At 64.5% G+C, this 14335-nt stretch overlaps 4 protein-coding genes across 4 annotated transcripts; 1 reads left to right on the top strand and 3 right to left on the bottom strand.

Moving 5' to 3' along the window:
• Positions 1 to 1458: 1458 nt before the first annotated feature.
• EMIHUDRAFT_100000 (hypothetical protein) lies at positions 1459 to 2267 on the bottom strand (the record flags this gene model as incomplete). Its single annotated transcript, XM_005780909.1, has 2 exons — positions 1459 to 1749; positions 1887 to 2267. The coding sequence occupies 2 exons, from the start codon at positions 2265 to 2267 to the stop codon at positions 1459 to 1461; spliced, it is 672 nt and encodes a 223-aa protein (XP_005780966.1).
• Positions 2268 to 5238: 2971 nt separating this feature from the next.
• EMIHUDRAFT_204449 (hypothetical protein) lies at positions 5239 to 5847 on the top strand (the record flags this gene model as incomplete). The annotated part of the gene is made up of 1 exon (XM_005780908.1): positions 5239 to 5847. One exon carries the CDS (start codon positions 5239 to 5241, stop codon positions 5845 to 5847), a length of 609 nt encoding a protein of 202 aa, XP_005780965.1.
• A 2462-nt stretch (positions 5848 to 8309) lies between these two features.
• On the bottom strand, positions 8310 to 8807 carry EMIHUDRAFT_353495 (hypothetical protein). The gene has a single exon (XM_005780907.1). The coding sequence runs from the start codon at positions 8772 to 8774 to the stop codon at positions 8523 to 8525; it is 252 nt and encodes an 83-aa protein (XP_005780964.1). The 5' UTR covers positions 8775 to 8807; the 3' UTR covers positions 8310 to 8522.
• Positions 8808 to 13099: 4292 nt separating this feature from the next.
• EMIHUDRAFT_353494 (hypothetical protein) lies at positions 13100 to 13776 on the bottom strand (the record flags this gene model as incomplete). Its single annotated transcript, XM_005780906.1, is given in 2 exon segments — positions 13100 to 13150; positions 13165 to 13776. A coding segment is annotated over 1 exon segment (393 nt), but the record flags the coding sequence as incomplete, so codon positions are not given.
• Between the last annotated feature and the right edge of the window lie 559 nt (positions 13777 to 14335).

Below are 14335 nucleotides of genomic sequence, written 5' to 3'. Positions count from 1 at the left end.
GCTTGTAGGAACAAGGAAGCGACCGAGGCAGCGAGAGACGCCGCCGCCGCCCAACTGGGCAAGGCGCAAAAGGGTTGTGTGGGCGACGGCCAGCAAGCAGCAACACACCTTTCTTGCAGCACTTGGAGTGCAGTTATCAACCTCACATCCAGGGCCGGGGAGCTAAGAAGCGCACCCAGCGAGCCGGATGATCGGTGTCGGGTTACGGGCTAGAGAGCCCTAGCCCCGGGGGTACGCGTTCGCAGGGCAAGGGCCGTAAAGTAAACACGGGTCTCCGAGGGTTAGCTCTGCGCTCCGGGTTTCCCCTAGCAGCGGGACGCCCCCTCTACTCGGAGCTATTAAAAGGCCTAGTCTGGCCGATTTTTTTGCGGTATCTTGATGTATCTCTCCATATCTGACCGTATCCCGCCATATCCCGCCATATCCCGCCATATCCCGCCGTATCCCGCCGTATCCTGCCCGCCTCACGCCGAGCAGCCCAGCCTCTCTCCGCGCTCGGAGCGCGGAGCGCGACGGATCCCTGGTCCCTGCTCAAGCGGAAATTTTCTGTATATCGTGAATCACGGGAATCGACAAGCGCTCGACAAGCGGCCGTCGAAGCGCGAATGCGTCCGATTTGCGGTTTCACGCTTGACGGACGTTGTCGTGAACACATCTTGGGGGCTCCGTATCTCATCAAATCCGCGTGTATCTCCCGGTATCCCGCCATATCCCGCCATATCCCGCCATATCCCGCCATATCCCGCCATATCCCGCCATATCCCGCCGCGGATACCGCGAAAAAAATCGGCCAGCCTAGGCATATTAAACACCAGACACTAGCACGACAACACACACACTCCTCACTGACATCACCGCTCGGAACCCCCCGCTCCGCGCACGGCCTCCTCACCCCCACTCCGAGGGGGGCCCTCCCTCCCCTCGGCCCTCCCTCCTGTTCGCTTTCCGACGGTTACGCGACGGCTGTGGGGCCCGATCTCCCCTCCTAGCCTTCTTTGGCCGCGGCCCCGCCGTCGTTTCGTCCTCTCTGCCCGATCCCGCTGACTCCGCCTCCGGCGACCCCGCCCCCGACTCCCTGGGCGAGGGCGGCGGCATTGGATCGTCCCACCGCACCTCCTCGGGAGGTCGAGCCACCTCTCCCTGGTCGACCACAAATCGCGCCCGCACCCGCGGCCTCTCTATCGTCCTCGGCTCGCCCCCCCCCTCCGCCGGCTCCTCTTCAGGCTCGGGGAGGCGTGGCCCTCCCCGTCGAATATCACCTATTCACGGTGACACTTTTACCTTTTTCTCTTCGCCTTTCACTATTCACAAATCCATCAGTGGTGGCGGCGTGCCGTCCTCGCTCCTCCCATCCCTCCTTTGCGCTTTGGGTCGTGGCTGGTTTCTTTCTTTTTTCTGGCGTCTCGCGATGGAAACTTGAAAGAAGCGAAAAAAACATGGGAGGAAGTGGGCCGCTATTCACTCCAGTGGCGGCGGCCTCTCCGTCTCTTGCCGCTGGCCCTCCTCGACCATTGCGTACGCGCGGTCCGTACCCACAAACTTGACCACCGACCAGTCCTGAATCCCGCCTTGCTGCATGCGCGCCACGAGCAAGCGCAGGTCGAGCACCGTGAGCTTGTCGGGCGGATTGAGCCGCCCGCCAGACCGCTGCATAGCCTCCTCCCACGTCGCCACCATCTCGGCGCGCGAAAGGAATATCGGCATGCACTCGTCGGTCGAAAGCTCCTCGCACAGGAAAAGCGGGAACACCTATGGCGGGTCGGGACAGGTTGAAGACAGTGCATGGCGGGGGTGTGTGCCGCGAAGAAGAAAAATGGGACTTGCCCCGTCGGTAAGCCCTGCTGCTGGAGCTGCCGCACAAGCATCGGGCGCAGCTCCGCGCGCACCTTCGAGTGGGCCTGCAGCCTGAATCGCGAGGCGCCTGCCGCTTGGGCCCAGCCCTCGCACAAGGCAAAAGCCTTGCCCAGCGGGAGCGTGCCGATGGCGGCGTCCGGCCTTTGCGCGCGAGCCTGTGCAAGCGCCGCCTGCGCCTCCTGGGGTTCAGTCCAGATGACCGCCACGTCATGGACGGTGGTCTCACCGGCCGCATCCTGCACTTGGAGTGGCACGAAGGACTTGTCGGCGCCCACAATGGCAAAGGCTGGAAGCTCATTCAGCTTCTCCACGATCTCCAGCTTGCTCAGCGCAACGCCCTGCTGGTCGCGGCGGGCGGCGGCGACGTCCTTGGCAATCTGAGCTCTCCGAGCCGCCTTGGTTACCGCGTCCATTCGACACACCGTCGCAGGAGCAAGCGATGGGTTCCCGCGGCAGCAGGATCAGGGAGAGGCCAGCTACCAAAAACCGAAGAGATCGGGCGAGAGGGTGGGGATCATGGCCCCCCCCGCCCCCACCCCACCCCCCCATTGGTCGCAACCCCAAACTTGGCTTCGCACCCTCTCCTTGCGTGACGTTCCGAGTTTGTTGGTTGGTGCGTGTCCCTCCCCCGCGGCCCCCGCTGTGTGTCGCCGTCTTCGCACTTCGGGGCACGCACGCTATCCTGTGCAGAGAGAGAGATTTTTGAAAACCAACCAGAAATCACGACTCTCACACACAGTGATTTGGGCTCGGCAGCTTGTGCAGTCAGGGCAAGTGGGGGCGGGGGGCAGTCCCTTTGACGTATGTATCTCTGGGTTCTGTCTCGGTAAGAATCTTTTTTATCCTCTGGCCCGCATTCTCCATTCATGACTGGGCCGATAGCCTTCTGACTGTCGTTCGTCGCTGTCCGTTCTCGACTGTGAGGTGCGCGTGAGTGACCTTTGGGTCCAGGGGTTGTGCTGCTTTGTGAGACCCGTGGTAGGAACGTAGGTAGGGCCTGCCTGCCCGTCACCTTCGCGCGCAAACCCATGGGACAATCGTTGTGGGAGATGGTTTTCCTTTTTCACCCACGAGACGGTGCGTGTCGGTGAAGTTGTGTAGACGGCCTGCGTCGGATTGTGAGCAGCTTCGCTCTCAATCCTAGAAGTCGAAGGATTGTGAGCAGCACTCCTCGCAATCGTAGCATCTCTGTGCGATTGTGAGCACCTACGCTCGGAATCCTGGACATCTCTCCTAGGACTAAGAGCAGCTCCGCTCCTAACTACGACTACTACCAGCGCGCTCACAATCCGAGCAAAGTCTAGGGTTGCGAGCAGCACTGCTCACAATCGTAGCATGCCTCCGATTGTGAGCAGTAGCTCGCAATCCTACATCTTGTAGGACTATGAGCGACTGCGCTCACAATCGTACCAAATATCCAAGGGTTGCTCCTACCGGCGCACAGAGGGCGCTCCCAATCGCTCCAGCCGCGAGCGCTTGTGAGCGCGCCGGGAGGGTCTCATCACAATCCAAATAGTGATCGCACCGATTGTGACGGGACCCGCTCGCAATCCTAGAAGTCGTAGGACTACTGTGAGGGGTATCGTAGGACTGTGAGGGGTATCGTAGTACGTAGAAGCCGAGGAGAAGGGGGACTGTGAGGGGATCGTCACAGAGTGACACCTAGTGCACACCTACGTGCTACGTGCCTCTCACCGTGCATCTTGCCGAGTGGTGGAAGACTTAGAAAGGGCAGTCCTCAGGCGCAGCCGTAGCCGCAGCCCCGGGTCTCTTCTAGAGAGCTGTAAGTAGAGCTGTGAGCTGTGATGGGTCCGCCCACAGGCGCATTTTACATACCGAGTCGGTGTGCCCGGTGCCGAGCGCAGGCGGTGCCCGCAGGTCGGACCTTAAGACAGCATTGTGGATCCCTGGGCGAGGGTGGTGGCGTCTCCGATTCTAGAGAGGTTTAGCAATACCAACCAAACAAAAGCTAACACCCTCATTTCCGGAGTCGGGTTGCGACGCGCGAAGGGTGAGGACGGAGATTGAAGATCTAAAGAACGAAAACAAACAACCCAAGGGAGGGATGGGAGAAGATCCGCACTTGGAGCACTTGGAGTGCAGTCGGTAACCTCACACCCAGGGCCGGGGAGCTAAGAAGCGCAGCGGGCCGATGATCGGCATCGGGCTACGAGCAAGAAAGCCCTGACCCTTAGGGGGTGCAGGGAAGGGGCCATAAAGTGAACACGAGGGTCTCCGAGGGTTAGTCCGCGCCTTGAGTTTCCCCTAGCGGCGGAGCGCCCCCTCTACTCGCAGCTAATACACACCAGACTCGAACACGACGCACACTCTTACCCGACCTCGCCGCTCCAGACCCCCGGCGCGGGCTCCTCACCCCTACTCAGGGGGAGCCCCCGACCCCTCTCGGTCCTCCCTCCCGTTCGCTTTCCGCTGGTTCGGCAACGGGTGCGGAGCCCGCCTCCCCCTCTTCCGCCTCCCCGGCCGCGGCCCCGCCGGGGTCTCCCCGGGTGAGGGCGGCGGCGTTGGAACGTACCGCCGCACCACCTCTTTGAGCGGCTGGGCCAGCTCTCCCTGGTCGATGTATCGCGCCCGCGTCCACGGTCTCTCTATCGTACTCGGCTCCCCCCCCCCCCCCCTCTCCGCAGACTCCTCAACGAGCCAGGGGTGGTGTGGGCTTCCTGGTCGTAAATCATGACGGTCCGGTTGCCGCCGCGACGGGTCTACACCCCACGGCGAGCTCGTATGCCCCGACTCCACTCGCAGAGGCCGAGTCAGCTCGTCTCTCACCTCCTTCGGTAGCTGACTCCATCTCCCACCCGGGGCCCTCCGGTCCCGGCGTTCCGTGTGTGTGTGTGTGTGTGTGTGTGTGTGTGTGTGTGTGTCGACTGGTGTGTGAGAGAGAGATTTTTAGCAATACCAAACAACTAGCACTCACACGTCATTTGGGGCCTGGAGCCCTGTTCACGCGCGCGCGAGACGTGCAGACAGGGTTGCCAGGTGAGAGCGAATGGCGCGGTTCACGCCTCGCACAACAGAGAGAGAGATGCGCTCTGCATGGTGGGACATAAAAGAGAGCGAGTACGGTGTGTGTCGTCGTGGTTTCGTATCAAGAATACTCACTCACACACCGCGTTCCGGCTCGCCGGCGGATCCCTTCCGCCGCCATCCCGCGACGCCTCCCCTCCCCCGGTCCGCTCCCCCGGTACTGGGCTCCCCTTACACACAATAAAAGTTTTTCTTCTTCACTCCACTCTAACCACGGCGGCCTGGGCATCCAGAACTAGCGCACCGGGACGAGAGGGTGCTCGCGCTTGAGCACGAGGCCCAGCGCGCCGACATCGCCGCGTTCCAGCCGCCGCCCTCGCGCCCTCGCCGCGTCAACGAATGGAGAGCGTGCAGATCCTCCTCTTCGTGGTTGTGCTGATGGGCGCCGGAACGACACTCTTCCTCATCCTCTCGGCCTTGCTTAAGGTGTGCGAGTTGATGCGCGGCAGAACGATTGACCAAGTGGAGGGCCAGCTTGCGTCAGGACGGTCTGCGAGCCCCGGTCCGTATAGCTGGCATGATGCTCGCCAGCGTGCGGAGGCTGTCAGGCCGGCCGCAGAGCCAGGAATCGAGATCCCCTCCAATGTCCTCCGAATGTACTCCTATGCTCGCCGGACGTCCACTTCTGAGGCGAGCGAGTGCGCTCCTGCGCCATCAGAGGAGGCAGCTGAGGAGGAGCAGGAGGACTTGTGCGCCATCTGCCTCGAGGAGCTCGTCGTCGGCGATGCGGCGGCGGGACTGCCGTGCTCGCACAGCTTCCACGAGACCTGCATCCGGAAGTGGCTTGCGACGCAGCGCGGCTCGCACCGGCGAATGACTTGCCCCGTCTGTAAGGCCAGCGCGGCTGAGCGGACGACGCCAGCGCCTCCGGACGCCGATCACGTCAGGGTGCAGGTTAGGGGTATGTCGCTCGTTGTGGTGCACCTGCCCCCCGAGGGCGGAGCGTGATGTGTGTGAGATGAGAGCGCGTGGGGGCGGACCGGCGGTCTCCCCATCGGATCGCGCGGCTCGCCGGCGCGGCGTCGGGGGCTTACGCACCTCGTCACGCACCGCGCACGATCGTCGCGCCACCCTCTGTGCGCCGCTCTACGGCTCTATGGTCACCGCGTCACGGGACACGCCGATTTTTTCGGGAGATTACCTAGAGTTTTTTGTTTTTTATGGAACTACCTTAAAACTAACTCACTTGCGGCCAATGGCAATGCTTTCAGTATCACGCCTTGCGACAGCCTGTCGGCGCTGTGGAGAGAGAGGAGAGAGAGGTCTTCTTCGCGCTGTGCCAGTGTGGTGCTGGTGACCCTGACTGTGCGCGTGCCCTGGGCTGCACAATTTGATCACCTGCATAAAGCATAACTCGCGGCCGTAGTCTCCAGCATTCATTCAGTGTCAGACTTCTACTAACAGTGATGTGAGACTGATGACCTGATCGTACGGCCAATAGGAAAGAGTCCTTCCTCCAGCCGGCGTGCACGGTTCTGACGCAATGCGCGTCACGAACTGCCTCGGATTAGCTGCTGGCACTCTCCAGGCTAGCTAGAGAGTAGAGTATGCCTACGCAGCCTCGCGCGCATTGCATGTCATGCACGATCATGCACTCCTCGAGATCTCTCCAAATCGCTACCATGCGGAATCGACCCTATCAAGTGCTCAAGTGCTCAAATCGCTGCCCTCTGATCAACAAAACTCAAAACTCCAGGCCCCAAATGATGTGTGAGTGTTAGAGTGGTTTGGTATTGCTAAAAATCTCTCTCTCTCGTCTCTGATCAACACCATGGATATCAAAGAATTATCGTTCTAAGCAAGACTAACGGCAGACTACGGCTCTAACGGAGCCGGGGCCCCGTTCCGCACGCGGCGCACGGACCACGGTGTGCCTCTGGTGCGCCCTCTAGGGTGGGCCGCCCGCGGCCAGGGGCGCGCGCGCACGATGGCATGCCGCACGCAGTCGCCGGGCGCGGCCGTGCCGGCGCCGCCCTCAGTCCTGCTCGCCGCGAAGCATCTTCACCCACTCAGTAATCGTCATGGGCTCCTCGAACGCCTCGCCAAAACCGTTGCTCGCGAACAGCATCTCGGCGGTGGCGCCCTTAACCGCGTGGTCCATGACGGCGATGTCCGAACCCGCCTCCAGAAGCACCTTGGCGATGTCCAACTGCGCACGCGGGGCGCACGGGCGCGTACGCAGCATGCTGAGGGGTGGGAAATGTGAGGATGATGGGGGGAGGGGGGTCTGCGAGCAGAAGCTGCATGGCTCGAGTGTGGCCACACCGGGACCGCGCCCCCCCGGCGAGAGCGGGCAGAGCCAGAGGAGGGGGCCCCGGGCGGGGGGGGAAGATAAAGCCGTATGACAGGAGACCTCAGAGTCAGAGTCGTTCTTAGGGGACCCCTAGGGTTCTGAGGGCCGGATTTTAAGACCTTTTAAGAAACGAGGAGGTTTGGGGGCTTAACTTGCCATTTAAGAGATTGCAGGCACAGGGGATCCCTCTTTTAAGACCGTTTAAGAAAATCGGCCTCGCCGGCGTCGCCGGCATGCGTCGCTGGGTTCCGCGCCGTTTTCTCCATACTCCAATACTGCCGTTATTAGGCACAAACCCGCCTCTGAAGACACATATGTAAGTCTGGTGCACTGGCAGGAGCCATACTCGCATAGGGGGCGCGTGCTAGCTGACTGTAGCCAGCTTCCCGGCCTCCGGCGTCTACCGGGAGCCTCCCGGACCATCGACCTCGGGAGCGCTCTCCCGCGCACCGTTTTTATATTTTAAGCGCGGTTTAAGACCGTCATAGTCTGAGGGTTAAGGTTTCTGGAGCCTCGGGTGCTTTTACGCTTTTGATCGGGTCAGGGGAGAGTGCGACTTTTACCACTTTGGTCGTCTCGGAGCGCCCAACTTTTAGCATGTTTCAAAAATTTCTTCGGCGCTGCGCGCCGCGGGTGCAGCAAGTACTAGCTATCCCTATCGTCCCGCAACGGCAAAGTAGTTCCCGCACACTATGGCTAAAAAAATGCTGCCGCTCGCCCCTCGAAAGCGCCCGCCGGTGTGTGTCCAAACATGTAGCGCTACAAGTTTGTGACACATAAGGACGCATATTCCCACAACACTTCACCCGCTGGCTTGGTTGCAGCTGCCGAGGTACGATCTGCCGGCTTGGGGGGGCTAGTGGCATTCGCCGGAGAGTAGAATGTCCAAAATTTTCGCGCGCCTGCGGCGGCGCGACTTTTACCCGATTTTGCCCCGGGCGGGCCCACTTTTGTCGTTTTGCCCCAAATCTACGGCTAGCCGTGCTTTTAGCGTTTTGACCCAAATCGGCCGAACTTTTTTAGGATACCCTCAGACTATGAAGACCGTTCTTAAGGAATTTGCCGGTCGAGAATGTAGGAAGCTATTGCACTGGACATTTGCGTGTGTGGAGGTCCGGCACACGCGCAGGGAGGCAATAATCTCTCCGCGCGTGTGCACGCCGCGGGTGCCGGGGCGCTGCTCTCTCTCGCGCGCGAAAACTCTCACACACAAACGGTTCTGGATACCGGATAGAGGTTGCCGCGTGCAGAGTCCGAGCGCGCGCGGCGCGAAGCATGCATGCGCGAATAGGGAGGCCCCGGCCCTGGTGCATCGCCGAGCGGCGCGGCCTCAGTCGGGCGGTCCGCCGAGCACCGCGAGGAGCATCATCGTCGACCAGTGCGCGCGGTAGAGCTCGTCCGACTGCCAGTGGCGAGAGACGCACATCTCGTGGAAGTGCTCGCGGTCGTCGACCAGCTCGCGCGGGCCGATGTCTGGCTCGCGAGGCGGCTGGATCGGCTCCTCGGCGGTGGCGAGCGAGGCGACGAGGAAGGAGTAGGCTGCGCCGTGCACCTCTGCCTTCATCTCGTCGGCGATGGCCATCGACTTGTGGCGCGGGAGCAGGGAGGGCACCTTAGGCGAGCTCGGCATCTTTGGCGACTTGCCCTTGCCCTTCTCCTTGCCCTTCTCCTTGCCCTTCTCCTTGCCCTTCTCCTTGCCCTTCTCGCCGCGCGGCGACTCGCGCCGCTCGGAGGACGACTGCTCCGCCCGCTCGAGGATCTCGGGCACCTTGTCCGGGAAGAAGTCGCCGTCGAAGAGGGGGAAGTCGCGCATCGACGTGAGGCCCGAGGTGTGCTCCTCCAGCGTCGACCACGAGCGCACGATCCCCTTCTCCTCGGCGCCGCGCAGCATCCTCTCGTACCAGCCGCGCAGCACCTCCACCGCCATCGGAGGCCGCGGGTCGGCGGGTCTGCCGTGGAAGATGTACTCGACGCCGGCGGTGGGCGGCGCCACCCAGATGTGCGCGTGCTCGAAGCCGCACGAGGCGGCGAACTGCAGGTAGCCGTGGAGGAGGGCGTGGTAGACGGCGGTGCGCTGGCCTTGCGGCTTGGAGGCCAGATAGCCCACCGAGTCGACGTACGAGATGTAGGTGCGGTTGGTGTTTGGGGGCGGGCAGTCGGCGTCGTACTCCTGCACGTACATGGCGAAGAGGAAGACGTCGCGGCCCTCCACCTCCTGGAAGGCGAAGATGGCCTGCGGGGCAGGGGAGAGGGGAGTGGCTGGGCTGCTGCTGGGAGGTCCGCGGGGAGGGGCCGTCCGCCGCCTGCGAGAGGTAGGGGAACTCCGTGGCGTAGCCGCCGCCGTACCGCTGCTTGAGCTCCTTGACGGCCTGCAAGGGGCGCCGTGCGGCGGTGGAGGAGGGGAGGGGGCGAGAGAGAGAGAGAGAGAGAGAGTGTGTGAGAGTGAGAGAGAGAGAGAGAGAGAGAGAGAGAGAGAGGGAGAGAGAGAGGGAGGGAGGGGGGCGTGGGCCCGGCCGAGTCGAGCGGGCAGCGGAGGGACTGGGAAGGGGGAGGGACTGGGAAGGGGGAGGGGGCGCCTGGAAGAGCAGCCGCTTGCGCGAAGCCACGCGCACCACCAGCGGCTTCGGCAGCGACACGCCCGCCTCCTTGAGCGCCTCCGCGGCGCTCGCCTCCATCGCGTCGGAGAGCATGCAGGTGGGAAGGTCCTACGGGCGAGGGCAGCCGGCACTGAGGCGCCCCGCGGGACCGGGGCCCCCCCGTGCGCAGAGGGAGGCTCTGCCGTGGCGCGGCGCGTCTGCAGCGCGAGCAGCCTCGGCGACGCGTGCCTGCCCCTATCGCAGCGGGTGCACACGAAGAGCTCCGACTCGACCCGCCAAGTGCGCGGCAGCTGGCCGGGCGACGGGTAGTGCGCGCACACAAAATGGTACCACCGCTCGCACTCGGTGCACTGCACAAAGTCGTCGTGCTCGCGCTCGTCCTCCGGCCTCCAGGTCAGCAGCGCAAAGTCGGACTGCAGCAGCTTGGGCGCCCCCTCCTGCAGCACCGCGAGGAGCGGCTCGCGCTGCGTCTTCGAGAAGAGCTTGCCGTAGCAGTCCAGGCAGAGCGACGTGTCGTACGCGCTGTCGCCGACTGCGGGCGCGCGGCGGAACTGCACGCCGTCGGCGAGCAACCGCTCGCAGCCGAGGCACCACAGCTTCGGGAGCGCGTGCGGCAGGTTGACGCCGAAGCAGCCGCTGCACGCGATCTGCCACTGCGGAGGGACGAGCCCCTTGACGAGGGATCCCGGACCGGTCAGCGCGCGGCACTGGCTGCCGCACTTGCCGCCGGCGGCCGCGTCGTTGCAGACGAGCGCCACGTCGCAAGTGCCGTCGGCGTGCACCGCGCTCACCTCGCCCACGTTTGACTTTGCGGGCGGCTTGGCCGCGGGGATGGGCGACCACATGTCTGGCAGCGAGTCGCTCTTCCGCCGGCGCGAGTCGACCAGCACGTGCATTCCGACAGTGAGCGGGTCCGGCTCCGCAGCCTCGCCGTCCGCCCCGCCGCCGCCGGCCGCGGCGGCCGCCGCCCCCCTCTTCCCCTTGGGCGGCTTGGAGAGGCGGCGGCCCGCGGCGGTGCCCTTGACGTCGGGCGCCTGCTCATTAACTACTGGTTACTAATTATTATTAATCATTCATAGTTAATCAATACGCCCTTGACGTCGGGCACCTGCGCAAGCCGCGCGCCGGCCGTGATGAACTCTTGCAGCCTCTCGTCCTCGTCCTCGTCGGACGCCTTGCCGCTCGGCTTGGAGCGCTTGCCGCCCTTCTCCTCGCCCGCCTTCTTCTTCCGCTTCTTGCCCGCCGACGCCGCCTCGTCGCCGTCGGGAGCGTCGCCGGCGTCCCAGCCCTTGGCCTGAGCGAGCACGGGGGCACGGGGGCGGGTCGCGGAGGCGCAGTGGGGAGAGTGGCCTCGCATTAGCAAGACCGCCGGGCGGGGGGGCTGCGACTGGGGGGGGGGGGGGGGGCAACCGCCCCTAAAGAGGGGTGGTGGAAAAGGGGTGGGGAAAGAGGGGGGGGAGGAGGGGGGTGCGGGAGGAGGGGTGCGGGAGGAGGGGTGCGAGGAGGGGGCCTGCTGGCGGCGCGACTGCGCCGAGAGCTCCTTGTCGACGAGCATCGGCAGGCGGGAGAGGTCCAGGTCGGCGGCATTCTCCGCCGACTCGAGCAGCATCGTCACCTGCCGCTTGAGCAGCTTTGGCGGCGAGGAGGAGGAGGAGGCCTCCCCTTCCGGCTGCTTTGGTCGGCCGGGCCCGTGGTGCAGCAGCTGCCGCGTGAAGCGGTCGCGCAGCTTCTGCAGCTGCCGCCAGCGGGTGCACTGCGCGCAGCTCTTCTTCTTGCTGCCGGGCACGTTTGCGCCGATCTGGCACTCTGCCGCGTGCGCCTCCATCCGCTTGATCAGGCCCTGCGCCGGCCGAGAGGCGCGAGGGTGGGGCGGGCGGCGGCCGGGCGAGCGTATCGGCTCTCTCCCGGCTCTCTCCCGGCTCTCTCTCGGCTATCCCGGCTATCCTCCACCTCGCGCCTGGAGAGCGGCGACCTCGGCGGTGTAGTCGGGCCTATCGGACGGGCCGTCCGACGGGCAGAGCAGCGCGTGGATCAGCGTCTTGACTCTCTCTGGGTCGGCGGGCGAGGGCATGTTCTTCTCGAGCCCGGCGAGCTTCTTCTCCTTCTTCTCCTTTGGCGGCTTCTTGGCGACCAGCTCGGGGTGGAGGTTGACGAGGTGCTGCGACTGGAAGTTGTTGGCGGAGAAGCACTGCGCCGCGCGAGGCAGGGCCGCCCGGTCGGGCTGCGGGGGAGGGGCGCGGCGGGCGGGGAGTGGAGAGGTGGTGGCGGGGAGTGGAGAGGTGCTGCTGCCTTGTTGCAGAGGTGGCAGTAGCGCTTGCCGGGCTTGGAGCGGCCGCCCTCGCCGCCGGGCTTGGCGGCCGAGTGGTAGATGTCGCCCGTGGCGGGGCAGACGAACCAGACCACCTTGCGCGTGAGGTGCACCCGCAGGAAGAAGTCGCGGCCGAGCTCCTCCATCAGGAAGGGCTGCTCCTCGGTGTTTGGGCCGTCGCAGAGCATCTCGAGCTCGGCGGACTTTGGCAGCTCCTTGCCGCGGTCGAAGACCTTCCACGACCCGACCTCCACCGTCCCTGGGTGGAGCGCGGTCGAGGCCGCCTCGGCGATCACCTCACCCGACCCCGCCCCGCGCGTGACCCGCCAGGCGGCGCCGTCGGAGGTGAGGTGGAGCTTGGGGTCGTCGCTGTGCGCATAGCGTGGGGACGACTTGACGTCGGAGTCCTGGCGCACCCACTCGCCATCGAGAAACGACAGCGGCGCGCCGCGACACAGCAGCCGGCCGTGCCTGCAGTTGGTCCAGCGAGAGCTCAGTAAGTAAGCAGGAGGGCCGCGTTAGGCGTAATGTGGTGCGAGAGGAGGCCGTTGCTGGGCACGAGGGGCGAGGGGGCTCACCGATGCACCGACGAGCCTGCCATCCCGCGGCCGTGTGGGAAATGCTCTCTCAGCGAGTAAATGGGCCGGCACGAGAAAAAGAAATCGCGACCCGAAAAAAGAATCTCGTACCAAGATCCTGCTCGTGCAGGTGGGGACCCTGTCCTTCTCCCACCCCTCGTTTGGCGTGCCCGTTTTATTTATTTATTTATCTCATACCAAAAATCATCTTCTTGAGCTGTATACCACCTGAGTTGGCAAGGTAAGGGGAATGATCAGAATGGCAAGGCTCGGAATGCGTTCTCAGAACGTTCAGAACACCGGCCGCTGGGCCCGCCTGAGGCGCTGAGACCCGGAGCCTCTCTCTCGGCACTAGCAGCAGACAGAGGGCGGTAAGCCGTCATTGCCCGGCGCTGCTTGCAGCGCTCTGGGTGGTAGTGGCGGCGCTCCAAGAGTGGTGCTCTTGGGAAGAGGTTCCTCCTTTCCGCTCCCCCCCCGCAAGGCGCGAGACACAGGCACAGGGACAGTGACGCGGCTCATCAGTCCTCCCTCAGCCCGACCTCGGACGGAAGACTAGGGATCCCTACAAAGGTCGCAGGAATGATCAGAACGGCATCCAGGCGGCACCGGCCCTACGACTCGGACCGTGCCACAGCCCATCCCCCCAAGCGCCAAGGCAGCCCACCGCCCACCGCCCGGCCCCAGCCGGTCCGACCTCTTCACACGGCGACGATTGCGCCGCCGGCCGCCGCTGCCAGGGCCGCCGCCTCCGTCGGCGCCAGAACAGGCTCGAACAGCAGCCACGACTCGTACTCTGCCGACGGCGAGCCGTCGTACATCGACGACTCGAGCGAGAGTCCGTCGCCGCGCCGTTGTCAACGTCGAACTTGGCGACGAAGTTGACGCGGTCACGCTCGATCGTGCGCCGGCCGTCGTTCACCTTGGCCGTAACCGTGCCCACGCACCAGCCGTAGTGCTCGAAGCGGACCATGATGCGCTGCTCGATGAGCGCGTCGCTGGCCGGGTTGGTCGGGTCGAGCTGCTCCTCCGTCGGCGAGGCCGCGACAACCTTGAACCCGTCCGGCACGAGCAGCGGCGCCTCCACCATGCCCAGCACGTCCCCCGCGTCCTCAAAGGTCACGAGTGGCTCCTCATGCTCCGCTTCGGGTATTTTTCGGCCGGCCACCTGGGTCGGTCCGAGGGTGTTCCAGGAATGATCAGAATGGCGAGGGCCAGAACGTGTTACATGTACTAGTCAGAACGGACCCCAGTTGCCGATCCTGCCAACTCAGTATACCACAAGACTCACAGAGTCACCCCATGTCGCCGTATGTCCTCGCTCCACCGCTCCAGCAGCGTCGCGGTGTCAGCGCGACCGTACGTGAGCCGCACCCGCCTCGCCGCGTCGCTGCCGTCGGCCGCGGTCGCGTCCAGGTCGAAGAGGGCGCCAGGCATCAGCATCAGGCCGGCGCGCGAGCGAAGCGCCTCGCAGTAGGCCTCGCTGCCGCCGCCGCCGCCGCCGCCGCCTTTGAGCCCAACGAACGCAAAGGTGCCCGCCGCAGGCTCGGACCACTCGAGAGCGGCGGGGTGCTTCGCGACCGTCGCGCGCGCCGCGGCTAGCCCCTCGGCGGCGATCGCGCGGCTTCGCTCGAGCAGCGCCGGCTGTGCGCGCAGTGCGACC

The sequence above is a fragment of the Emiliania huxleyi genome (genome assembly GCF_000372725.1).
Source record: "Emiliania huxleyi CCMP1516 chromosome Unknown EMIHUscaffold_21, whole genome shotgun sequence".
NCBI classification, from domain to species: Eukaryota; Haptophyta; order Isochrysidales; family Noelaerhabdaceae; genus Emiliania; species Emiliania huxleyi.
This window is presented reverse-complemented; position numbering and strand designations above follow the sequence as displayed.

Coding starts and splice junctions, on each gene's coding strand:
- EMIHUDRAFT_353495 (XM_005780907.1), bottom strand. CDS start 8,774: ATGGCCATCGCCGACGAGATGAAGGCAGAGGTGCACGGCGCAGCCTAC.